The sequence below is a fragment of the Podarcis melisellensis genome (assembly GCF_964234715.1).
Source record: "Podarcis melisellensis genome assembly, chromosome: 13".
NCBI lineage: Eukaryota > Metazoa > Chordata > Lepidosauria > Squamata > Lacertidae > Podarcis > Podarcis melisellensis.
In genome coordinates this window covers 19,464,903-19,491,535 of record NC_138545.1, presented here as the reverse complement: position 1 = coordinate 19,491,535, position 26,633 = coordinate 19,464,903, and the positions used below count along the sequence as shown (strand labels likewise).

Genomic DNA, 26,633 nt, shown 5'->3' with positions numbered 1-26,633 from the left:
AATGGGCAAACGCCACAGCCACAAACCATCAAAAGTGGGTGAGTTATATCTTCGTTCACATCTTTTTAAAACTATAGTCCAGCCCCCAACAATGTACAGGGACAGTGAACTGCCCCCCTGTTCAAAAAACTTTGAGGATCTCTGGTTTATTATGTTCTATGCTTTAAACAGGGACGCAGGTGGCGCTGTGGGTTAAAGCCTCAGCGCCTAGGGCTTGCTGATAGAAAGGTCGGCGGTTCGAATCCCCGCGGCGGGGTGCGCTCCCGCTGCTCGGTCCCAGCGCCTGCCAACCTAGCAGTTCGAAAGCACCTCCGGGTGCAAGTAGATAAATAGGGACCGCTTACCAGCGGGAAGGTAAACGGCGTTTCCGTGTGCGGCTCTGGCTCGCCAGAGCAGCAATGTCACGCTGGCCACGTGACCCGGAAGTGTCTCCGGACAGCGCTGGCCCCTGGCCTCTTAAGTGAGATGGGCGCACAACCCCAGAGTCTGTCAAGACTGGCCCGTACGGGCAGGGGTACCTTTACCTTTACCTATGCTTTAAACTGTCCTGCGGTCTATAGAAGCAGGATGGTGTAGGTGTGTGTTTGTGTGTATGTATAAATAGATGAGTGAATATATGGACTTCTTTCTTTTTTTCCTTAATTTGCATACAGAAAACACCCAAGCAGGAAGTCATGAGGAGTTCAATCGCACATTATGACCTGCATGGGTTTCATGATGAGTCTGTACAGAAGTCAAACTCACTTGTAAAAATTATGTTAACAGCAGTCAGTGTAAAGCAGTTACCCACGGCCCTTCCTTATACTATTACAGTATGCAGGGAGCGCGACTCCCAATCCCACATACAGGCAGAGAAAACAAAGCTTGACTTTTCCTGAATTCTGACCTGATAGAACATCTTTGGAGAATCATTGCAGGTTAGTTCTCCAATTTAATCCTTCAATTATCAGCAGCTGAGGGATAGTGCTGGCTGATCTCTTTGCTCTGTGTGTGTGTGTGTGTGTGTGTGTGTGTGAGAGAGAGAGAGAGAGAGAGAGAGAGAGAGAGAGAGAGAGAGAGAGAGAGAGAGGACCAAAAGGAAGGAAAGTCTAGGTGTGAGAGAAGTTGAACAATGAAGAGAACGGAGTGTTGTTTGGCAGGTGAAGCTGAGAGACAGAGACATCACATTTCCATCCAATAAATTGCACCCCCAAAGTCCAGTCATTGCAGTTGTTCCTCCTAGCCTCTAATGCTGGAATTCTAAATACGTATCGTTCTAGGGGGCTAAATATTAACTATAGTGGAACATCTACTTACAACCATAATCCGTTCCGGAGGTCGGGTCATAGCTAGAAACGTACAGAAGTAGAGGCACACTTTTCCATAGAAAGTAATGGAAAAGTGAATTGATCCGTTCTAGACAATGTAAAACACCCCCTAAAATGGCAGTTGGGGGTGGGGCAAGGGTCAGTAAAGGGCTGATTCACTTTGGCCAGGGTCACTTTTTTTCTTGCCAGGCCAGGTTCTTCTCTGGACTTCCTCAGGTTAGTTCCTCAGTGGGGTTTGGGGCTGCAGTGTGCCCTGCTGTGCCCCTTGCAGGCAGCCCCTCTTCCAAAGCTTTGTGGGTGGGATGGGGGCCCTCTCCCCGGCAGCAGAGGCCTCAGCGCTGCTCCGCAGCCAGCCGGGTGAGCTCTGGGCTGTTGGCAAGGCCTCTGCTCGTATCTAGAGGAAAGTTCATAAGTCGAAGCACCGACTGAAGGTCGTAACTGGAATCGTACATAAGTAGAGCTGTACATAAGTCGAGGTTCCACTGTAGATATGAATTGATAATGTCCTGTAAGTAGGATGGCTAAATGAGTAGGAAGAAAGAGGGAATGTGCGGATCTCAGTCTAAATTATTTTACTTCTTGTTGTTTTCTGGTACATGCATGCCATGATGACTACACCATTTTACGAATTAGACCCTCTGTTAGACAGGGGCATCGACTTACCCCCCGCATTGGGAGGGCCTGGCATCACATGACCCATCCTGCCCCCCCCCCCGGCATGTCAACGCTCCCCCTGTGGTGATGGGGGGCCTCCCACCCAATGGGCCAGTGCTCACCCATCAGCAACGGGCAGCACAGAGGATGAAAATCAACCTCTGCATGTCCCTGTGATGGCCTGGGACTCGGGCTCGGATTCGGAGCCAGGGGAGTCTCAGTCTGCACCGTATCCTTTGCCTCAGGCATCATCTGAACCAAGTCTGGGGCCTGACCCTGAAGAGTTCCAGTCTGCACAGGTTCCCCTGCAACAAACACCAGCTGGGCCAAGTCAGGGGCCTGAGCCTGTCCTGGCTCCAGATGCGGGGATTACCTCATTGCCTTCAGCTAGGCCATCACTTAAAGCTGCTCCACTACCAGTTGGGTCAGAGGAGGCTGAGGCAGCCCCTGGGTCTAGTAACCCACCGACGTCTCCCCAGCTGCAGAGACTAAGGTCTGAGAGAAGGAGAGACCTGAGTACTCGCAGGAGGAGTGCTCGCCTTTGGGCAAAACAGGGAGGTGAGTCGTTGGGGGATCAGGACCGGCCGTTACTCCGACAAAGATAAAAGGCTGTCGGACCCCGCCCCAGGTTGCGGGAGCAACATGCCAGATCCTGCCTGAGATGCTGTACCTGTCCTTGCCTGGTTTCCTGCCTCGTGTCCTGCCTTGGCCCTGTCGGATTGATGCCTAGCGGAACCTTCAGATTCTGGACCGCTCCTGGACCATGCTTCACAGGTTACCCCCGGGCTGAGCAGAGTCCTACCCCCACCCAACATGCCAGCATTTGCCTGGGGGCGGCAGGGGATGGGGAACCTCTCAATGAGGGGGGACAAGTCGGCACCCCTGTCCTGCCTCTAACAGAAGCAGAGAGGGTCAGATCAGTAAAATGGTGTAGTTGCCAAAAGAAACTTTGACTTCAAATAGAACAAAGATGTAAGTTTCATTGAAGTCAATAGGATTTGCTTCCACATAAACATGTATCATATGAAGTGTGGCAACACAGTCCAAGTCATCACTGACATACAGTGGTGTACCGTGGGGCGTGCAGGGGGGGGCCGGCCGCACTGGGCGCAACATCGGGGGGCGCGCTCACACTTGCAGCTCTCTGCCCCTACCTGGCTCACTCGGGTTAGGGGGCGCAAATTACTTGCCTTGCCCCGGGTGCTGACAACCCACGCTACGCCACTGCTGACATATATCAGTGGTTGTGATCTGTAGATAACACCTGTCTTTTCACTCTACTCTGCTCTTCCTTTAGGTGTTCCTATTGTGCAGCTATGCATCTCCCACAAAGATGTTCCTTCAGCCTACCTGCCCTCTTATTCTTACTCTACGTTTTCGGTCTCCTGTCCCTCTCTACATTATTTCACCTATATGACAAGATGCCATATCAGCTGTGGAGGATCAGCTTCAAGATTGCATCCAATTTCCCAGAGATGGGAAATTCATCCAGGTTATCCTGTAGGATAACAGATAGTGGCATATGGACAGTGAAATCTGATGGCCGTTTGGGAAACCAGATGGGGGAATATGCCACCCTCTATGCCTTAGCCAAGATGAATGGACATCAAGCCTGTATTTATCCCGCCATGCACCAGTACCTCTCACCACTGTTCCGAATCACTTTACCAGTGATCAGTGCTGAATTGGACAAAAAGATCCGCTGGAAGAACTTCCCTCTGCGAAGTTGGATGTCAGAGGATTATAAACACATCAAAGGCAAGTACGTCCGGCTGACGGGCTACCCATGGTCTTACACTTTTTATCACCATATCCGCCAAGAGATACTTCAGCAGTTCTCCTTCCATGACCACATCAAGGAAGAAGCCAATCAATATCTTCAGGAGCTACGGGGGCAGCACCAGGAGGTGACATATGTTGGAGTGCATGTCCGCAGAGGGGATTATGTCCATGTGATGCCCAGGTGGAAAGGTGTGGTGGCTGACAGAGGCTATTTGGAGAAAGCCATGAACTATTTCAGAGAGAAGTACCCCAATCCCATCTTTGTGGTGACCAGCAATGGGATGGAGTGGTGCAAGGAAAACATCAATGCCTCCAGGGGGGATGTTTATTTTTCTGGGGATGGGCGAGAATCCTCTCCAGGGAGGGATTTTGCTCTCCTTGCTCATTGCAACCACACAATAATGACAATTGGCACTTTTGGCCGCTGGGCCGGCTACCTGGCTGGTGGGGAGACTGTCTACTTGGCCAACTACACCCTCCCAGACTCTCACTACCGTAAGGCCTTCAATCTCTCAACACTGTTTTTACCTGAATGGATTGGGATTCCAGCAGACCTCTCCCCTCTGCTAGCCAAGAAACCTTCTCTTTTTTCTTTTTTAAATATTTTTTATTGATCAATTTCCACATAAGTCCAGAAGCCAGAAGCTTGCGCAGATTTTTGCTAATTCATGTCTAATTAGATACTTGCATTGAGTGATTGCACTGAGAAATTATTATTATTATTATTATTATTATTATTATTATTATTTACTTATACCCCACCCATCTGGCCAGGCCTCCCCAGACACTCTAGGCAGGTTCCAACAGAATACTAAAAACACAATGAAACATCAAACATTAAAAACTTCCCTAAACAGGGCTGCCTTCAGATGTCTTCTAAGAGTCAGATAGTTGTTTATTTCCTTGTGTTTGAACTTTCAGGTTAAGTTTTTGCTTCAAGGTGGGTTCAGGCATTTGGCTAAATACTGAAGAGTTCCCTGGGAAGTTATGTGAGCCCTATTAAAATTATATTAAAATCATGTTTTAATTAGGAGTTTTATTATGAAGAAGTAGCAGCAAGTTGTAAGATAAAACAACAACAACAACAACAACAACAACAACAACCAGGCACACAACTCTACTTGAGGGGTTGTCAAAGAGACAGAGTTAAAGAGTTAAAGGTACAGAGTTAAAGCAAATGAAAGAGGGTAAGGATTTGCTGATTTGATTATGTAAATGGGAATACAAAAAGGGGAGGTGTGAGGAGGTCAAAGAAATAAGCAAAGGAGCTTAAAGTTATGAAAAACGGATTTATTTTTAACTTTTTTATTTTTTCTTTGTCTTTTATATGTTGTATTTTTTTATCTCCATTTTTTCCTTTTTCATGTATTTTCTTTTTTATTTGCTTTTGTATTTATGCTTTTGTAAAACTTTAATAAATATCTCTTTAAAAAAAACAAAGAGACAATAGTCTCTAGAACAGTGGTCTTCACCCAGTCCAGACCCAGAACAAGGGACTCACTTCTGCAGTTTCACTTTTAAGTTAAAATAAATAGCACTAGGATATACCACATATCACACACGGGGATATTGGAATGATGTTTTTCCCAATACAAGTGAACCAATATTTCATGTCTTATCAAACCTTTGAAGCCTTTCAGTGGTTGCATCCTCGCTTTGATTTCTGGGACCATTTCTTTTGTGAGGGCAAGTGACCATCACCATTAGCTTTGCATTTTCTTATCTAAAAAATAATTTCTGTCATTTTCTCACTTTCTATAACTTTCAGTACCTCCTTTCTATCTTTGTCACCTCCAGGTGCTTTTTTCTCCAACTCTCTTGCTGCAGTTATTTTGTCCTCCATCCTGACTTCCTTCCGCTTTCTCAGCCTTTTTTCTGTTGCCACTTACTCTCATCTCACCATCTTGAACAGCCCTTCGTATCACAAGCCATCTGCCTGTTTCCTTTTTTAAAAAGCACATACAGAAATTTGGAGAACCAAACTAAGACTGGAAATGTGAGAACCCGAAATTTCCAGATTTGCCCATCCCTAGTGAAAAGCAGTTGGATTTTACTGCATTGTAAAGTTCAGATTTAAAGACTCATTTCCTATTTGACCAAGCAGACTCTCCCATTTGTTAGTGTGCCAACATTGCTTTATGATCAGCTAGCAGTGACTGGTTGTAATTTTAATAGGCAGTAGGGACATCACACTTCTCACCTCCGCTGGTAGGAGATGCAATTGCTCACAAACAGTCCCCCATCCAAGTTGCCATTTTGATTATTTTCTTGCTTTCCTTTCAGCATTGCAATCCCCAGATGGTAACACCTGGATTACCCCAAACCTACAGGTCTTTCTCGTAGTGACCTCTTAAAGGATGTCCTTGAGTCAGGATCACTTGTCAAAGGGTCTCACATCCCCTGGATCCAAGCATATAATTGCAATTCAAACTTCACACAAAGTTCTCTGAGCAGGAACTTTGTTGTTGTTTAGTCGTTTAGTCGTGTCCGACTCATCATGACCCCATGGACCAGAGCACGCCAGGCACTCCTGCCTTCCACTGCCTTCCGCAGTTTGGTCAAACTCATGTTCGTAGCTTCGAGAACACTGTTCAACCATCTTGTCCTCTGTCGTCCCCTTCTCATCGTGCCCTCCATCTTTCCCAACATCAGGGTCTTTTCCAGGGAGTCTTCTCTTCTCATGAGGTGGCCAAAGTATTGGAGCCTCAGCTTCACAATCTGTCCTTCCAGTGAGCACTCAGGGCTGATTTCCTTAAGAATGGATGTGTTTGATCTTCTTGCAGTCCATGGGACTCTCAAGAGTCTCCTCCAGCACCATAATTCAAAAGCATCAATTCTTCGGCAATAACCCTTCTTTATGGTCCAGCTCTCATTTCCATACATCACTACTGGGAAAACCATAGCTTTAACTATATGGACTATACGGACTATATGGAACAGGAAGTACTAGCCTCTAAAGCCAGTAGCACCAGATCTTTTGGGCGAGTTGTCTGAATTAACACAACAACACCTCATACTTGTCAATTCTTCCATAGGTCCCCAACAAAAAAGGAAGTACTAGCCTCTAAAGCCAGTAGCACCAGATCTTTTGGGCGAGTTGTCTGAATTAACACAACAACACCTCATACTTGTCAATTCTTCCATAGGTCCCCAACAAAAATCACTCGAGGCCATTCTCGTGTGCCCAAGGTTATGATGAAATCCAAATCAGAGCACTGTGCCCTTTCAAACTGTCAGCAATATCAAAAGCAACACAATGGCCAGAAACAATTACAATTACAGGGGTTGGGTGGTTTACCCTTTCAAACTGTGGCAGCTTCACTTGAGGGCAGGAGCCCTGGAAACTGTGATTGTAAAGCACAGAAACACCTCCCATGTTATAGGAAAGTCTAGGCTGCTTAAATTGCCCCTTCCAGTCTAAATGCAGCAGATGGCTTGGGCTCCCTATGAATGCTTCATGCTGATAAATGTATAGAAACATTAAAAATAAATAAATCAACATTTCCATGTGTCAGAGCTGCCTCCAGGTCCCAGCTCACAGAGGACCAACGCTAGCCAGTTGTAATGTACAAAAGTCTTTATTGAAGTTCAGTTTCCATTTACAAGCCGCAGCGTGCAGCTCTACGTCTAGAACCTAGACCGGCGAAGCTCCGTCTGAGTCTCCGCCCCCTGTACACCAGTTTAAGACTCTAGCCTTACTCCACCTCTTCCGTTGTTCTTTCCTCCTCTGGGTCCATCTGCCCCCCGGGGTCTCCTCCTTTCTGGACTCTTCTGACGCTGACCCCCCTGACTCTTGTCCCTCCTTCCGGCGGGCTTTAGGACCTGGCTCCCTATCCGGGCTACCTGCTGTGCCGCTCGCCTGTACATTTGAGCTTGGCGCGCGTGCCCAGCCTCCAACCTTCCTCTCGACCGTTTCCGCGCTCTCCGGTGGAGGCGTGGTCAATCCTGACTCATCTCCTCTCGCTGGTGGTGAGCAGCCTGATCCCGATACCTGGGACTCCTCCCCCCCACTGTGCTCTGGTGGGGAAGCTGGTCCTGATTTCCAACTGCTGCTCTCTGAGTCCCCTCTGGCCCCTTCTTCCTGGGGTGTCCCCCTAGGCACCCCCCTTGCTCTGGCCATGGGCGCCCCCTTCTGTGAATCTTCCGATTCGCTGGAGAGACTCAGGGAATTCCTCGGACCACTGTCATCGCTTACGCTCCCCTCGGATTCCTCCCCCTCGCTCTCCATTTCCTCCCTCTCCTGTGCCTCTGCTCCTGAGCCCCTGACACCATGTGAAACAAAAACTGAGTTACGAAGAGTATTATCTCAAGATCCTGCTGTTGTCCTGCTTGGGGCATGGGACGTGGAATGAATACCTGTTCCCCAGCCAGGTATTTCTCAGTTATTTTCTATAGGTAGCTCTCACCCATAGAAAGATAGAAAGAGTGGTCCTAGAGGATTGTGTCAGACTCTAACCAAGTGAGCTCCTCAGTGTCTTATTCATTCTAGCTTGATTCAAAAGGACATGATAAAGGAAGTCTTTTATTTGGTTGTTTGTATTGTTGTATGTTATGCTCACTGTATGTTATGTTCACGTTTAATGAGGGAGGATTTGTGTAATGGGGGATTGGGGCGTTTGTGTTATGTTGTAAATAAAATTCCAATAAAAATTTAAAATTAAAATCAAAAGGACATGGAGCCTTGTAAACTGAAATATTAGCTGCCCTGTATAGCGCATGCAGGCAGCAACAAAGAAATCAAAAGATTCTGACCATATATATGACAAAACTAAGGCCTACAACAGTCCCAAAGCCACAGTTTTTCAGACTATCTACTTTTTTGAGATTATGAAGCAGTGTAAAATATTATACAATGTAATGGACGAAAGAACACAAACTGAGAAGAAAACGCCATCTTTATTATTATTTTTTAAATACAGTTTAAGAGTAACACATCTAAAACACAATGGCATCAAATACCGGTAAAAAAAACACCATTACAAAATATAAATCAAACCAAAGAGAATAAACACATGGTGCCTTGAAGAACAGCCCCAATAATTAAAACGTGCTTTTTGTAAAGGATCACCTGAAGACTGATGAATTGGGGGAAACCCTCCAATTCATAGGTTGCAGCCAGTGACAAAAAGAAGAAGCTTGCTTATCAGCCTGCTTCATGCAGTGGTGCATCTGGTATGCCTGAGTGTTGAAAAAAAAATAATCTCATATTGTTGTTGTATGTCTTGAGAAAATTATATTGTCATCACGGTGGACTCACGGAGCTATCTTTGCTTGGCTTCCTGGCCAGAGGTTTCAACATCTCTTGTACTTTTGCACATCAAAATCTAAGGGCAATATAAATATCCTGTAAATATAGTGGAAAAGGCATGAGATAACAATAGGTAAAGTACCCCTGGACTGTTAAGTCCAGTCAAAGGCGACTACGGGGTTGCGGAGCTCATCTCACTTTCAGGCCGAGGGAGCCAGCGTTTGTCCACAGACAGCTTTCTGGGTCATGTGGCCAGCATGACTAAACTGCTTCTGGCACAATGGAACACTGTTATAGAAACCAGAGCGCACGGAAACACAATTTACCTTCCTGCTGCAGGAATTTACCTATTTATCTGCTTGCACTGGTGTGCTTTCGAATTGCACTGGTGTGCTTTCGAATTGCTAGCTTGGCAGGACCTGGGACCGAGCAACAGGAGGTCACCCAGTTGCACAGATTTGAACCGCTGACCTTCTGATCGGCAAGCCCAAGAGGCTCAGTGGTTCAGTGGTTTCCCCAACCCAGATTAACTAGACACTGGCATTAGAGGCTGAGCTGTGTGCATAACTTGAGGGGGGACAAGAGGGGGCTAAGCTGCCATTCATTGGGAGGTTTGCCTAAAATCAACACTGGACGGATGGTGTCATTGTTATCCCTACTCCATCTATTCCTGGGGACTTCCTGAGCACAGAAAGGGATAGAGGCACCAGGTTGGATAAGGATAATAGATGGGATACAAAGAGGCTTGTAAGTAGTGTCCACGGGATTCTGGAAGTCAACCGGTTGGTGTTTTCTTTCTTTGAACATGTGATACCCATGTAATATCAAAAATTGTGTTTGAAAGTCCTTTGGCTTTGGAGGGTGATTGTCCCATAGTCGTGGTAAGGAGTGGTGGCCGATGTGATAAGAGAAACACAAGCTAGCCCACAGCTCCCTTGAATGCATGAAATTATTTGTATGTTTCTTTGAATGTATACCAAGCAAAATAAGGACCAGCCTTCAACTGTATCAGACCTTTAATCTATCCCCCTCTTCTCAACTGTCTTCTCTGACTTGCACCTGTGATTTGCATCCTGGAGCTTTTCACCAGTGATCATTTCAGCAGAGAAGCTAAGGGATGTGACTAAACCTGGACCTTTCTTTCAAAATGAAAAGAATATGAACAGTGGGCAAATGCAAAAAGTCCCTTGAAGATTACATATCCTGCAACATTTCTCTGCTGAAAATAGGAACGCCCTATTCCATAATAATAAAAATTTTATTATTTATACCCCGCCCACCTGACTGGGTTGCCCCAGCTGCTCTGAGTGACTTTCAACAGATAAAAGCATAATAAAACATTAAAGAAAATTTCCTTATACAGAGCTGCCTTCAGATGTCTTCTAAAGGTTGTATAGTTACTTATCTCCTTGACTCAGGGGTTGCCTAATTCTATACCCTCCAAGATTTCCCCGATGAAAATTGGGACATCCTAAGGAAAAGCAGGATATTCCAGGATCAAATCAGAAACCGAGATGGTTTCTGTAAATACATGACTGTCCCTGGAAAATAGGGACACTTGGAGGGCCTGGGATTAGGTTCAGACCTAGTGTGGAAAATCAAAGGAACCAGTGTGGAACCAGGAAGTGGTGGAAGAGTAATCTCACCTAAAATCCATGCTTCCTCCAGAAGGAGAGTCATCTCACTTTAAGGCCACGTTTCCTTTGGAGCTGCTGGTCTCTGATTATGACATATGTGAGGAAGAAGAGGATCAGACTTCCTACGGCAAATCTAATTATGTTGATCAGGGTATAATCTGGAGGCTCAGAAGTCCCTGGATTGGAGGTGTGAGGACCTGTGCACAGAAGCAAATGAACAGGGAGACTTTAATCCACTGATCCCACCAGCGGTCTATTCCAACAGACCACAATGTGCAGGATGCATTGCTCTGGATGTGAAAGCAGAGGCAAGTACATCTGCATACAGAGTTAGTTGTGCAATAGCTTTTATATCCATGCAACCCAGACTTCCTGACTGTCCTCGGAAATGCATTAACTGGGACTATACAAAATAAAAAAAATCCTTTCCAGGAGCACCTTAGAGATCAACTAAGTTTGTTACTGGTATGAGCTTTCGGGTGCATGCACACTTCTTCAGATACACTGAAACAGAAGTCACCAGACCCTTATATATAGTGAGAGGGTGGGGAGGGGTATTACTCAGAAGGGTGGCGGGAATGGGTGGTTGGCTGATAGGTGTGGAAACCTGTTAACGACTGCAATTGGTCTTACAGGAAAAACCAAGGGGTGAGATGGCTAAAAATAGCTTTATCGTGTGTAATGAGATAAGAATCCAATGTCTCTATGCAGACCAGGTCTCTCCATGGTACTATACAGTATGTGATGCACCTTCAACACTGTTTGTGGTGGAAAATAAATTTAAATAAAATAGGCCATAGTCAGCAGCATGTCCAGTGCTTCTGTGGCCCTGATTTCCAGCTGTATATTATGGAATGCCAGCTATGCTCAGTTGACTCAGAAAATATGCACAAGAAGACTCTTAGTATTCACACTCATAATAGTCCAAAACCACAATGCAACCAAAAGGGGATGTGGAAAGGGGTAAATTTGTTAAAACTGAGCCAAAAAGTCCATACATCAGAGGAAGGGAAGAACATCTACACTGCACTGGTAGGGGGAGCTGCTTCCCATTACCCACTCCCAGATGCAATACTAAATGTTTACATCCACACCACACACTGAAAGCATTTTGAACATGCATTTAAAGCACATGGCTTTCTCCAAAGAATTCTGGGAACTGTAGTTCACTTCTCAGAGCACTACAATTCCCTCCCAGCATCATCAACAAACTACAGCTCTGAGGACTGAGCGTAGCCAGGGAACGTTAAGTGCCAGTTGTGCCCCTTGACAGCTATACAGAAATTTAAAAGGTAAATTTTTATTCTATCAATTTATACTCAAGCAAAGACAGTGGTACCCCGGGTTACAGACACTTCAGGTTACTGATGCTTCAGGTTACAGACTCTGCTAACCCAGAAATAGTACCTTGGGTTAAGAACTTTGCTTCGGGATGAGAACGGAAATCGTGCGGTGGCAGGCCCCATTATTCTAATGGATTGAGTCAGACTACCAAAGATGTTGTTGGATGAGCATTTTATGTATTCTGCACTGATTGTCATCGGCCCCCGCTTTTAAAAACAAGAAGAAGAAGAAGAAGAAGAAGAAGAAGAAGAAGAAGAAGAAGAAGAAGAAGAAGAAGAAGATACCTGATATAACAACAACAACAACAACAACAACAACAACAACAACATACCTGATATAAGAAGTTCCAGGAAGTTACTTGGTTGTGAGACCAACAGCGGGCGATCTAAACATGCATAGCTACAGCTATAGTTCCCTTCATCCTTCCTGCTGATATTGCCAATGGAAAAAATACCCACATGATTGTGAGCCTTCACCAACTGTTTTGGCATTGGATCGCCAGCCTTGTGGAGATAGAATTTTGCAGGTCCGCCATTAGTTGTACATATGATGTTGACTTGTGCTCCAGGGACAATCAGCTGACTAGTAACAATGGAGATGGTTGGTGTGTGTAACCTGCGATCTGTGCACAAAAGGAAACAGGAATTGAGATGTTGACAACCATAAGCCAGGGCTCTGTCTTCAGCCACAGGATAGGAAGCTACATGAGGGATTATGCTTTTCTCTTTAATGGAAGCCATATGGTATTTCAAAACAAGCACACAAGGAAATAAAACAAGCTAAACAACAGCTGATCAAAACTATCTTAAGACAAAGCAGAGAATACTTTTTTTAAAAAAAGTAAAATGAAATAACTCATAAAAAGAGAAAGCCAGTCAATTACTTGTCAAAACAGATAAACTTTCACTTGCTGGTGGAATATAGTAAGTGAATGGCTGTCTTATCAGATATTCTTTTGGATTCAGGCTGGCAGTAAAAGGAACACTCAGAATGAACTTTAACAAGTTGTATTTGTTAGATAAACATATAAAGCATGAAGCACAGAAAAGCAGATAACTTACAGCCCTTTCAAAACCTATTTGGTGTTTCACAACTTTCTGACTAGTTGCAGGACCTTAGCCAGACCTAGCAGAGTAAATGCAGAATCCACGGAAGCAATTGGGGACTTGGCTGCAGACAGGATAGATGAAGCAGGAACCAGGAACTTGTAGTTAGGTGTTTATTATATACAGTGGACTATTTACAGGAACAGAACACAGATCTTTTGCTAGCTCTCTCTGACACGACTCACAACTCCTACACTGACACACAGAACTCTGAACCTGAAATACTGAACTAACAGTTAGTAGGCCATTAATTATCACTCCTTTGAGAGAGCTTGACCAGTCAGGGAGTGGTCTCCATGTCTCTGTTATCACCAGGCAGACTTATTCCTTCAGATTGCCTTCTGGCTGTCTGCCAAACCTTAATTGACTCTGTGTGAGTAGCTGCACATACACAGATTCCCAACAGGGGTCACCAAGTATGCAAAACTTGCTTTAACAAAGTCAGCCCAGATGTTTTCCAGGAAAGTCTGATATGCAACAGGCAGGGGAATTATTATTTTTTAAACGCTACATCTTCCCACCCAGGAAGTGGGACTCTTTAAATAAACCTCTGTTTAATCCAGGGGTCGGCAACCTAAGGCTCCATGGGCCACAAGTAGCCCATGGGGGTCGTTTAACCGGCCCCTGAGCTGCCCCCGAACCGAGCCATCTGCTCCATAAGTCCCCTCACGCTGCGCTAGACTGGCGCAGCGCAGCACGGAGACTTGCATCCGCAGTGCCGGAAATTAGGTCTGCACATGCGCAGATGCCGTAAATCACCTCTGCGCAGACGCAGATCCCGGAAATCGTGTCTGTGCAGATGCAGACACTGGAAATCACGTCTACACAGATGCTGGAAATTGCGGCGGCGGGGGTGTGTGTGTGTGTGAGTGTGCGATCCAGCCCACAGAGGGATCCAGCCCACAGAGGGTGAACCGGCCCAGGCGAGGTAAACCTTGCTGATCCCTGGTTTAATCCATGTTATGTGCCCTCTCCAGATAGCCTTCTGGTACCTTGTGCTAGTAAACACCCAGCTTGATGCTCAAGCTCAAACCAGAAATGAAAGCTGAAGCAAGGGAGGTGGGGAAGGTGCTTGCAATGACGACTCCCTTACCTATAACTAGAAACTCTGCAGGCTTACTGGGCTCTGAGATGACAAAAAGATCTGACGAAGGGCGGTAACTACAGGCAAAGCTTCGATTGTGCTCCTGCTCTGCAATGATGGTGAAGGTGGCCGTGTTCTTGCTGGTCACAAGGTGCTGCAGAGGCTTCGTTTCTTCAGACTTTTGGAGATAGAATGTCACGGCCCTGTCTTGGCTGTGGCACTGGAGGGAGACAGTTTCTCCCGCATTGACAATGACAGAACTCAGGGAAAGACTGGGTCTGGGTAAACTGGGATCTGTGGAAAGGGAGAGATTGGATGGTGAGGAGTCCCACTCCAATTATCATCGCCCTGCTTTTTTCTTGATCTCTTCAGCACTACGGAGAGATCTGATTATAACTGCTGGTTTATATTATTTCCAGAGAAAGGACATCGACCAGGTATGCCTTGCTGCAATTTTTTGTGCAGACATATTAACGGCTCACGTGCACTATACATTTAAAGGAGTATTGCACCACTTTAAACAATTACAGCTTGTGAATCCCAGGAAGTATAGTTTGTTAAGGATCCTGAGAGTTGTTAGGAGACACCGATTCTCCTAACTGAACCACAATTCCCAGAGTTCTCTGTGAAGACACATTGATTTCTAAGGCATTGGTTGTTAAACCACTCTGGAAATTGTACCTCCGTGATGGGAATAAGGGTCTCCTAGCAACTGTCAGTCCCCTTAACAAACTACACTTCCTTTTGAGTCTTTGCTGGAAGACATGGTTGTTGAAAGTGGTTTGATACTGTTTAAACGGGCCTAAGTCTAACACGTCTTCAACGTGAAAGAACATTTAGACCTCTTTGTGATGAACTTTCCCCAGGCAAATCCAGTTTAGCCAAATATTCTAGAAGTTCACGGGGGAAGAATCCTGCATTTCTGTTGAGTTGCCAACTATTCTTACTGGCTCCAACCCAGTGACCTGAACAGCAGCCTGGAAAATAAGCAGTTGTAGTTTGTTCCGTCCCTCGCCATTGTGTTATCCCATAGCTAGGAGAAAGATGCACTTTGCTTAATTTCCTCATATCATGGTGATGTTAAAAACGCAGGAGCAGGAGAACACTGCTACCTCTCAAGCTCACCTGAGCAAATTCCCATTTAAACATTTATGACATAAGCAACCAGAAGTGCTAGATAAATAAATGAATAAGCTTCAAAGGCCATTCTAAAACAAATACTGCAGATTGATGGAGGACTAGCCTTACCTGTTACCAGAAGCTCCAGGGGGACACTCTGTTTTGAGATGAAAAAGGAATTTCCTGAACATATGTAGCTGCAAGTATAATGCCCTTTGTCCTCCAAGCTGATATTGGTAATGGGAAAAGTGTGGGTGCTCGAATTACCCATCCTGGAATACTTTGGTGTTGGATCTCCAGTCTTATGGAGATAAAACTGTGCAGATCCATACGCAATTGTGCACACAATATTGACTTGTCCTCCAAGGGCAACTAACTCACTGGGGTTGATGGAGATTGAAGGTTTTATTAAGCTGTCATCTGCGCACAGAAGGAAAAAGGAATTTAGATGCTGACTGCCACCATGTGATTGGGGCGTGTCTGGGGATGGGTGAATTTGTCAATTTTGGCTTCTCTTTTTCTCATTTTCCATTCAATGCATTACATTTTTTGTATCAGTTTGCTGTGTGTGTTTTTTTTAAAAAAACATCATGAAAATTTATCAGCACTGAACACAAATCTTATCTAATATGCACATTTTTGCAAAGCGATTTCCCCTACAATAATGCATTTTGTATGTTGTTTTCAATAATATATGCCCTTTAAGGCATGTTTTACCCTAATATGTGCATTTTTGTGCACATTGTGATTGCATAACTGCACTGCAAAATTAATAAAACTGTGGATTACAATGGAGGGCTCTGTTTTGGTTCTCATACGGTTTTCGGATGTGTGAATGAGGTCACCATGAACTTTCCTAGCATTGATATTTAGCAAAACAATAATGGAGGTGGCCAGTGTAAATATCAGACTGAATAATTTCCCACTCATATATCCACAGCTATTTCTGGTTGTCAGCAGTAGTATAAAGGTCCAACTGCCTGTCAAATGCTTAAGCCTCACCCCCTAGTCGTCATCGTCCAGCTTGATTGATGATCACATGATATGCCACCCCGGAAGCCCTGAATCAGAAGTACCACCCTTTAAGACCACCATGCCATGCCTTTGGAGAGGTCATGTGACCTCTCCACAATGACAGCAGGTTATTGTGGGCCAATAGGCAGAGGTATTCAACCTCATACAATCAGGGAAGGGGGGGACTTGGGCTTGATGTAGGATGGCCTCTTTACATGCCCAGACACATTCTTAGGAGTGAACACACTGAGGCTGCCCCAGCACTTCTAAAAGTTCTAGCAGATTAAGTAGCAGATTGGTTGGGGGTTTAAAACCTCTGATTAGTCCACAGTGATGTGACATCATTGTAGAGGGGTCACATAGCCCGCTCAAGCCAATCAGATACCTTATTGTGACTCTAGTCAAATTGGCTAGGGGTTTTAAAAACTCTGCCTATTAGTCCATGAAGAGGGGTCACATGATCCTGAAATACATGTCATGGGGGACTTATGGCATGGGATATCACGGGATATTATCAATCAAACTCAAAGGCAGGGGTCAGCAAACTTTTCAGCCATGGGCCGGTCCACTGTCCCTCAGACCATGTGGGGGCTGGACTATATTTTGAAGGTAAAAAGTGAACGAATTCCTATGCCCCACAAATAACCCAGAGATGTATTTTAAATAAAAGCACACCTTCTACTCATGTAAAAACACGTTGATTCCCAGACTGTCCGTGGGCCGGATTTAGAAGGCAATTGGGCTGGATCCGACCCCTGGGCCTTAGTTTGCCTACCCATGCAAACTTAAGAGACTAAGGGGTCCCATCAGACTCTCGGAATTGGGGCTTACCCTTATACTACTGTCAGCTTACTTAACTTCACTCTTGAAATTATTTCTTGTTCCACCTAAACACTCAGAACATACCTCTGAAAAGCAGTTCCACAGGATCACTGGATGGTGAGGTGACAAAAAGTTCTAGCTTGGGGCGATAAGTGCAGATATAGTTCCCAGCATGTGCCGGCTTTATATTACTGATGTCGAAAATTGCCGTGGCCCCGTTGTTACTGATGGCCGTAGGGACCATTTGGTCTGTATCCTTTTTAAAATAGAATGCTGCTGCAATGTCTTGGCTTTGGCAATGGATAGTGACTTTTGTTCCTGGGTAAACAGGCTCAGCGGGTGTCAGGAAGATCTTGGGTCTGGATAATTTGGGATCTGTGCAAAAGAAAATATAAGGGGGGGGATCCCTCCCCAGTTGCCAAGTCTTGTTAACATACATACAGTGGTACCTCGGGTTACATACGCTTCAGGTTACATACACTTCAGGTTACAGACTCCGCTAACCCAGAAATAGTACCTCGGGTTAAGAACTTTGCATCAGGATGAGAACAGAAATCGTGCTCCGGCGGCGCGGTGGCAGTGGGAGGCTCCATTAGCTAAAGTGGTGCTTCAGGTTAAGAACAGTTTCAGGTTAAGAACAGACCTCCAGAACGAATTAAGTACTTAACCCAAGGTACCACTGTACCGAACTTTTCTCTGCCATAGTAATGAATAAGGGGCAGGTGACAACCACTTCTGTTCTGATCATAGACCTCCACCCAACAACTCAGCTTGGTCAAAAGAAATTCTGTAGGGGCTATTTATTTATTTTAAAAAACAATTTATTTATTTTAAAAAATAGTTATTAAAAAATTAGCATAAAAAACTGAAAGCAGCTCGCAAAATTAATACCTATATGGAATAAGAACTGGGTAAAATTTTAAACCAGAGGTCATCAATTAGCTGTTACAGAAATACATGTCCTTACCTGCCTGCATAATTTTTGGCCGGCATTTCAAGGCACCCACTGAATCTCTATTGGCATTTCACAGGACTGGGCTGATGGCACTAAAGGCTCAGCTTCATATTGCTGTCAGGTGAGCCTTGCCAATTTTGGGGACGACCAGTGATGCCCATGCAGATGACCTCAGTGGTGAAGCTGGATATAAAGGTTCAGGTGGTCCTTAAGATACCCAGGACTTTGTAGATTAACACAAGGACCTTGAACCGGCTCAGTAGTAGATGGGAAGACAGTGCAGCTGTTTTTTTTACAGTGGTGTTATATGTTGGCAGCTATGTGCCCCCATAAGCAGCCTAGCATTGCATTGCCCACCAGCTGGAGCGTCCCAATCAGCACCAAGGACAGCCACTCCTAGAGTACAGTATGTGGCAGTAATCCAGCCTTGAGATTATGAATGAATGGGCTACAGTGATCAAGCTATCTCTGTTCAGGAATGGCTATAGCTGGTGAACCAGGTGAACCAGGCAGAGGGCCTTCTCAGTAGTGGCGCCTGCCCTGTGGAACGCCCTCCCATCAGATGTCAAGGAAAGAAACAACTCCCTGACTTTTAGAAGACATCTGAAGGCAGCCCTGTTTGGGAAAGTTTTTAACGTTTAACGCTTTATTGTGCTTTTAATATTCTGTTGGGAGCTGCCCAGAGTGGCTGGGGAAACCCAGCCAGGTGGGCTGAGTATAAATAATTTTTATTTATTTATTTAGGCAAACCCTAAAATTACAGAGGACACATGGGCCTCTGGGTTAAATAAATACGTTTTAAAATGCCTATTTTAACTGTTTTTAAAACTGAGAATGCTAAGGTTTATAGCTGTCCTCTGTGTAAATGGTGCTAGTAGCTGTTTCTGTTTTATGAAATTATTGTTTTCTTGGTTTGCGGATTATTTATTATTTTGTGACTGCACGGTTGCAAAAGTTGGGTGCCCCCCCTCTCTCTGCATGAGCCCATGGGGTTCCAGGCACTCATCCAGGGTCTGTGGTCCTTTGGAGACTGTCATAGCTTTAAGAAATATGGTTTATTCACCTATTTACACCTTCAGTCTGCATGCAGGGAGTCCAGATCTTACAGCCTGGTCATTTCAAGAGGGGCTGATCCCCCATAGCAGTGCAGCCCTGCAGTCCAGGGCATCTCTTCCAGCCAGCCTTCCCAAAAATTTCTTCCTTCTTATTTTTCCCAGCAACCCTTGCTCAAAAAAAACTTTCTTTTCCTGCCACCTCAACCAGTTACCCTGGTCTAAACCCAGTCTCTGTTCACACCTCAGGGCAAGGGGGAGGACAGTTCTCTTGCATTGTTCATGGATCTCAAGGGCCCTGTATTGTTTCTTAATGGCCCTAGCTTGGCCCGGTCATTTTGCATCCGCTAGCCCAGGAATTCCACTGCAGGTTGTATTTCTCTCTTAACATCTCAAATAATCAAAATAAAACACACACAAAATCTATCACAGTATTTTTGTCTATGTATCCAAAAGAGCATGCAAACAAAGGTAAAATTCACACACACACACATGAAATGTAAATGCTTAAAATTTTAGAAAACCCTACAATATTATATGTGTACTATAGAACATTAAAGACACATTTTTAATGTAGGATGCTTTAGAAATAAATGATAAATGAGTGAATGTTTGATTGTAATAATATTATGTTTGTATGTTTATAATAAAATATTAACATAAAAATAGACAAAGGCCATTGATACTCAAGCTTAGTTGGACTTAGTTGGACATTACCCTGTGAGACTTTTCTTATATTAGTATTAGTATTAATTGAATTTATATACCAACCTATACAAAACACAAAACAAAAGCAGAATATAAAACCACATAATATATCATCAAAATAAAGACAACAACCCAATGCCCCATCCCCCCACCAACCCCCCATTTTAAAAGGGTATAGGATGTCAAACACGTCAACCAAGCCTGGTTAAAAAGGAAAGTTTTTGCCTGGTTCCTAAAGGTGTATCATGAAGGCGCCAGGCGAACTTCCCTGGGGAGAGCATTCCACAGACAGAAAGCTACTGCAGAAAAGGCTCTTTCTCGTGTTGCCACCATTTGGACCTCTTGAGGTGGAGGCACATGCAGAAAGGCATCAGAAGATGATCTCAGGGTCCAGGTAGGCTCATATGGAAAGAGGCTAAAAGCAATGAATTACAGTGGTACCTCAGGTTAAGAACAATTCATTCTGGAGGTCCGTTCTTAACCTGAAACTGTTCTTAACCTGAGGTACCACTTTAGCTAATGGGGCCTCCCACTGCCATCGCGTGATTTCTGTTCTCATCCTGAAGCAAAGTTCTTAACCTGAGGTACTATTTCTGGGTTGGTGGAGTCTGTAACCTGAAGCGTCTGTAACCCAAGGTACCACTGTATTTAAGTTTCAATGGCACTGCAAATTAAATGATGTGATAAGTTCAGGACACACCAAATAAGATACTATACCTGATACGAGAAGCTCCAGGGATGTACTCAGTTTTGAGACGAGGAAAGGTTTCCGTCCATAGATGCAGCTAAAATTCCCTTTGTGTTCCAGGCTGACATTACTAATGGAAAGTTCACCTGAGGGAAAAGGCATGGGCCCCACCGCTTTTGAGCCTCCAGCCTTATAAAAATAAAACGAGGTGGCTCCATCTTTAGGTTGACACTGTATCTTCACACGCCCCCCCAGGGCAATTGAATCACTGGGTCTTCGGAAGATGTTGGGTCTGCTTAAGCTGAGATCTGCATGCAGAAGAAAAAGAGATGTGAGGTGGCCCATCATGGCGTGCTTGTAAAGGGTGGGAAGAGGCAGGTGTCTCCACCTTAGCATTCAACAGCAATGTGTGTGGACACAGGGACATAGGAAACTGCCAGATCATTGTCTACACTGGCTGGTCGTGGTTCTCCAAGATTTCTTTCCCAGACCTACCTGAAGATGCCAGTGATTCGACCTGAGACCTTCTGCTTTCTCAGTGAGCTTCAGCCTTTGCCATAAACTCACAAATCATATATCCCATTTGCTGCCTGTAAGTGGAGCTGATTACATTATTTCATCCTTCCACAAGATTGCCTTTAAACCTCAGCTTCAACCGAGTGGTTTAGCAACCATTTCCTCTTCAGAGGGAGCTCTGGGTCTTGTAGCATCTTCTGAGACTTGCTGCAGTTCCTCAACTGCCTTCCCCTGAACCCTTAGCATACTCCGGCCTTGGGCCTCCCAAATGAACATGTTGCTGGTACTGTATATGAAACTCATATTTGTCATCTCTCAGCTTATGGATAAATGCCTTTGCTGCCTTCACTAATAATAATAATTATTATTCATTCATTCATTCATTCATTTATTCATTCATACATACATACATACATACATACATACATACATACATACATACACCGCCCATCTAGCTGGGTTTCCCCAGCCACTCTGGGCGGCTTCCAACAGATTTAAAAGCACAATAAAACATCAAACAATAAAAACCTCCATTGACTCCACAGAGAGATCTGTCATTGTATATACAGCCTCCTGATATTTCGCTACTAAACATTTGGAATATGCCGTAGCTAGAATTAAGCTAAAATGAAAAATCCAGACTGAGAGATGAGGTTAGGGACGTGCATGCAAAGATGCTGTCTTTTTCTTTTTTAAAAACATCTTTACTGAAAGTTCAAAAAGTACATAATTTAATGTGCACTAGACATTGTGAGATGTAAATAAAAGAGAGAGAAAGAGAACCTGTGCAGAAGAGAAAAATAAAGGGGGGAGGAGAACCCCCCCCCAACTGTATACTTTACAAGGGTGTTATTGTACTTTACCAGATCTGAACCTATTACAGTATTTGGAAGAACGATGCTTGATGTGAAGATGTTTGACTTCTTACCTGTCAGCAGCAACAACAGAGAGCTGCTGGGCTCTGAGCTGATAAAGGGTTCTAAAGGACGGTGGTAACTGCACTGGTAGTTCCCTCCATGCCTCGGCTCTGCCTTGCTGACAATGAAATTGTTTGCCATAGTCTGATGTGTCACCTGGGTATCAGCATTTTGGAAATAGAACTCCACATCCTCATGTGGGCTTTGGCAACAGATGGTGAAATTACTTCCCAGTGCGATCTGATCCATGGAACTGAAGGAGATATTAGGCTTCCCTAACGTTTGATCTGTGCAAAGACAAAGATTCTTGAGGAATTCAGTCCTTGCAAAAGACAGTGCAGACACACTGACTTGAAACACACCTCCTGAATAGCTTTTGTACTTACCTGGCTTCCCAACCCCCACCCACCCCCCACACATGCCCAGAATCCTTTTTTTAAAATTGGTTTTGCATTGGGTGCAAAACCAATTTGGCTCCCAAGCTCTTACGGGAGATGATGATGATGATGATGATGATGATTTATTGTTTATATCCTGCCCAGCTGACTCATGCAAGAGTGTGAGACCAAAATACAAGGCTTCCTTGGTCTGGTAAAGGTAAAGGGACCCCTGACCATTAGGTCCAGTCATGACCGACTCTGGGGTTGCGCGCTCATCTCGCTTTACTGGCCGAGGGAGCCGGCATACAGCTTCCAGGTCATGTGGCCAGCATGACGAAGCCGCTTCTGGCAAACCAGAGCAGCGCATGGAAATGCCGTTTACCTTCCTGCCGCAGCAGTACCTATTTATCTACTTGCACTTTGATGTGCTTTCAAACTGCTAGGTTGGCAGGAGCAATGGGGGCTCACCCTGTTGCGGGGATTCAAACTGCCGACCTTCTGATTGGCAAGTCCTAGGCTCTGTGGTTTAACCCACAGCGCTACCCGTGTTCCTTATCCTTGGTCTGGAACTCTGGCACAAACCAACTGATTCGCGCCAGAGCACCAGACCAAAACAATGGGACATTCTTGGATCCAATCAGAAGCCAGGATGGCTTCTGTAATTCCGGCATGTCCTGTTCAAATTGGGATAATTGAGAAGTATGATATACTGCTTAATTAGAATAGTCTCTAAGCAGCATACAAGAAGCTCAATTCAATGAATTTTTTTTAAAAAAATATATGTTGATAACTATAAAATCAGAATTCAGCGAAAATGCATGCTGGAATTAAATAAAGAGTCTACAGTAAGTGCCAGAAGTTGAATTATTGCAATGCATTCTATGCCTTTGGAGATTACTCAGAAACTTTAGTTGGTCCAAAATGCAGTGACCAGATTAGATATATATCGTATATCCCATGTTCTAAAACAGCTGCATTTTCTGCTGGTTCATTTCCAGACCTAAATTCAAGGTGCTCACATTTGTGTTCAAAGCCCTGAGCAAGCCCGAAATAACTTAGGCACCAAACAGACCTTCTTCCCTACTGACTAGCTTAGGTGTTAATATCAGTTGGCAGTTCTACCTCCCTTAGACGTTCAGGGTGGCCGTGGCTCGGGAAGGGTATTCTCTGTGGCAGCCTATTTGTTGTGCCATTATCTTCCCACAGAGGTGCACCTGGCATCTTCATGATACAGTTTTCACCCCTTTTTTAATTATTATTATTATTATTATTATTATTATTATTATTATTATTATTATTATTAATTTATTGAATGCATATACCACTCTATACCCGGAGGCCTCAGGGCGGTTCACAGAAAAGATCACAATATATAAAATCAAAATAGGAACAATAACACGCCCCCCCCAATAACGAGCCACATTTTAAAAGGGTATAGGATACCTACTCTTATGAAGGTATCTGTTTTACCTTTTTTTAATTCTGAATTTTAATTATTGTAACCTGCCTGGGACCTGCTGGTGAAGGGTGAGTAATTAATCTAATCTAATCTAATCTAATCTAATCTGATAAATAAAATAAAATAAAATAAAATAAAAAGGATACCATAGCATTGTGGACACTGTTCCCAGTTAAAGGACATTTCTTGGGTGTTATTTAGGATTAAAATCAAGAACACCTCCTAAATATTGCAAGTTCCAAGTCTTCATTCAGGCATTTTGGGCAAAGGGGGGGGGCTTAAAGTGGACTTAAAGCATTCAGTGTCAATCTTTGAAGGAGCATTCTAAGCATGTTATCAGACCAAAACATCTAGCCTGGACCAATGAACTATGTGACTTTTCCCTTACCTGGCCTCGCTGGGATGCTGAGCAAGATTTTGCTGTGGATGTCTTACCTATTATCATTAGCTTGACTTGTTCACTGTGATTTGACCGAAATAGGTTGCTGTAATAGTAACAGCTGTATAACCCTCCACGTTCACCGCTTACATTAGTGATGTAAAATGCAGCCATTCCTCTGGCTATTTGGGTGGTAATGGTTATGTTGTGGCTTATGTTGTGGTTGTGCATCTCCAGAGAAAAATTCATGAATAAGTTCAAAGGACTCCAGCATTTGATGGTGGCATTTCCTCTCTCTAAGATTCCCAGGCTAGGTTCCAACGTGATATTGGGAGCGCAAAGGATCTCACTGGGTTAACAAGGAAAGAAAAAGATAATAATAATAATAGTAGAAGTAGAAGGGAGGCCTATATGGTTGCCTTCAAGTTTGTGGTGGCCCCAGGCAAAGTGACTCAGAGGCATCCTTCTCTGTCATGGGACCCCCTTGGGCCTACCAGAGTGGCAGGCAAAGGACTCTGAGCAATGGAGGAGCTGAGTATAGCCACCATTTTAATTATCCACAATGATCCTCAGTGATCTTACATCAGGTGCATTGTGGGTAGGGATGGAAATATCTTTCAATTAGAACAAAGAGTGTGAAGTATCCTTCTCAGTGGCTAAAAAGCTCCCCTTTTATGCTGATTGGATGGCTCCGAGACACTAGAGACAAGGACCCTGCTGCAGAAACAGCAACAGTTCCTAAGCCCCGCACCCCAGTTTCTTACCACTACAGCTCTTTTTGGCCCTGGGGAGAATCTCTATCACTCACTCATTCACTTTCTCACACACAGATGCAGAGAGCCCATTTAAAAGCTTCCCACAGATCAAAGTTACTGGAGTAACTTACATTCCTGCCACATTCAGCTTCAATGTAGTCTTACCTTTGAACACCTCCTCTTAAGCCAGAAAGGAGCCTGGGAAGAGGAAAGAACCATACATTTAGTGGGTGGAGATAGTTTAATTCTTCTCCCCTTCAACAACACAAATTAGCCCCCTCCCTCCTTTAGAAAAGAGATAGAGCACCTGTTTTGGATTCAGAAGGTCCCAGATTCAGTCCCCCAGCTCTGGAAAGACTCTTGCCTGAAACGGCCGGTCAGTGTCAACAATGTTAAATTAGATGGGCCGAAGTTCTGACTTGGCGTAAGACAACTTCCTTCATCCCCCTCAAGCTGCTATTTATTCACAGATGGAAGCCACCAATGGTGCCAATAAACCAGAAATTATGTTATTCCATACCTAATTTTTACCTTGCCCCACGTTATAAGGCTTTCACCTATCAAACGCACAATAAACCTTTTTTTTAAACCCCACACAGAATACATCTGACCATGTGAAGAGTACATGCTAAATAATCACAATTTTACTCCAATGTCCTGGGGAAGAAAATGGTGGCCGCCACCATCTGCTGAGATGGGCTTTGCCCCTTCCCTGTAGTAGCACAGCTTTGAAAACAGGGAAAAGGCCTACTGGCAAGGCTGAACCCTATTACCACGAACCTTTTGCTGATTTTTGCCACCTCCCTTAAAAATCTCTATAACCTCTGCCCCTGCCCCCCACCGCCATCAACAACTGTGGAGGAATTTGCTTTTGTTTTGCCATATAAAAATCTCACCAAAAGAACACCATGGGGAGAACGGGTATCATGATGCAGAAATGTTGGGGTCTTTCAGCCAGTTCCAGAGCTGCTGTCCTCTGCTCTGTTTAGCACGATGTTTTCAGCGAGGCCCCAGATTGCATCTGAAATGTCAGGAAGCTGACAGTGGCCGCATTTGCTACCCCACCCTAGACCTTGAGCTTCTCAGAGTCTCCTTCAATCTAAACAATCTCCTGCGGCCATATATCAGATTGCATGCAAATAAATCAAGCACAAAGCAGGGTTTTGAATGGCCATAGAATTGCTTTTATGGAAAACATACATAAGAAAATGCATTTCTAGATTGGCTGCCTTGGAAGGTGGTAGAATCTCCTCAGTGGAGGCTTTAAACAGAGATTGGGCCATCTTACTACTAGAATTAAGACCATTACTGGAGGGATGCATTTTGGCGCCTTTCTTCTTTAAATTTTATATTAATGACATGGTTAAAGGACTGGAGGGTCTTAGTTTGCCCCTGTCACAATTCTCAACCAAAAACTCTTAGTCTTAATTTATGCTGATGACCTAGTACTTATATCTAGAACCCAGGCAAGCCTGAGACGACTGCTTGCGAAATTAAGTTCATATTGCACAAGGAATGCTTTAACTATAAATTACGATAAGACGCAGGTCATTGTATTTGGGAAGCACCCTAAAAAGCATGTTTTTGGCACCTGGATGAACACATCATAAACCAAGTACATACGTTTAAATATCTGGGGTTGGTTTATTCAGAAACGGCATCCTGGAATATACAGCTATCCAATATTAAATTGCAAGCCTTTAAATC

At 44.3% G+C, this 26,633-nt stretch overlaps 1 protein-coding gene and 1 pseudogene across 8 annotated transcripts; one reads left to right on the top strand and one right to left on the bottom strand.

The window, feature by feature from the left end:
• Positions 1 to 1,447: 1,447 nt before the first annotated feature.
• LOC309355297 (galactoside alpha-(1,2)-fucosyltransferase 2 pseudogene) lies at positions 1,448 to 4,708 on the top strand (annotated as a pseudogene). Its single transcript, XR_014173377.1, has 2 exons — positions 1,448 to 1,523; positions 3,259 to 4,708. The product of XR_014173377.1 is annotated as a galactoside alpha-(1,2)-fucosyltransferase 2 pseudogene (transcript).
• Positions 4,709 to 8,100: 3,392 nt separating this feature from the next.
• Positions 8,101 to 25,927, bottom strand: LOC309355255 (leukocyte immunoglobulin-like receptor subfamily A member 2). Of its 7 annotated transcripts, none has more exons than XM_081885937.1 (11): positions 25,823 to 25,927; positions 25,092 to 25,124; positions 24,228 to 24,520; positions 21,965 to 22,240; positions 20,550 to 20,828; positions 17,202 to 17,492; positions 15,411 to 15,701; positions 14,172 to 14,456; positions 12,304 to 12,594; positions 10,638 to 10,825; positions 8,101 to 9,087 (listed from the first exon to the last, which is right to left on the bottom strand). In XM_081885937.1, the coding sequence occupies exons 1-10, from the start codon at positions 25,852 to 25,854 to the stop codon at positions 10,668 to 10,670; spliced, it is 2,229 nt and encodes a 742-aa protein (XP_081742063.1). In that variant the 5' UTR covers positions 25,855 to 25,927; the 3' UTR covers positions 8,101 to 9,087; positions 10,638 to 10,667. The 7 variants fall into 7 exon arrangements, with proteins under 7 accessions (XP_081742063.1, XP_081742064.1, XP_081742065.1 ...); XM_081885938.1 differs by having other exon boundaries at positions 8,101 to 9,067; XM_081885939.1 differs by having other exon boundaries at positions 25,058 to 25,124; positions 25,823 to 25,854.
• Positions 25,928 to 26,633: the final 706 nt, after the last annotated feature.

Coding starts and splice junctions, on each gene's coding strand:
- LOC309355255 (XM_081885937.1), bottom strand. CDS start 25,854: ATGATACCCGTTCTCCCCATGGTGTTCTTTTG. Junction 20,829..21,964: donor TCTGTTGTTGCTGCTGACAG/GTAAGAAGTCAA, acceptor TTCTGCATGCAG/ATCTCAGCTTAAGCAGACCC. Junction 10,826..12,303: donor CCTGGAACTTCTTATATCAG/GTATGTTGTTGT, acceptor TTCTGTGCACAG/GTCCTCACACCTCCAATCCA.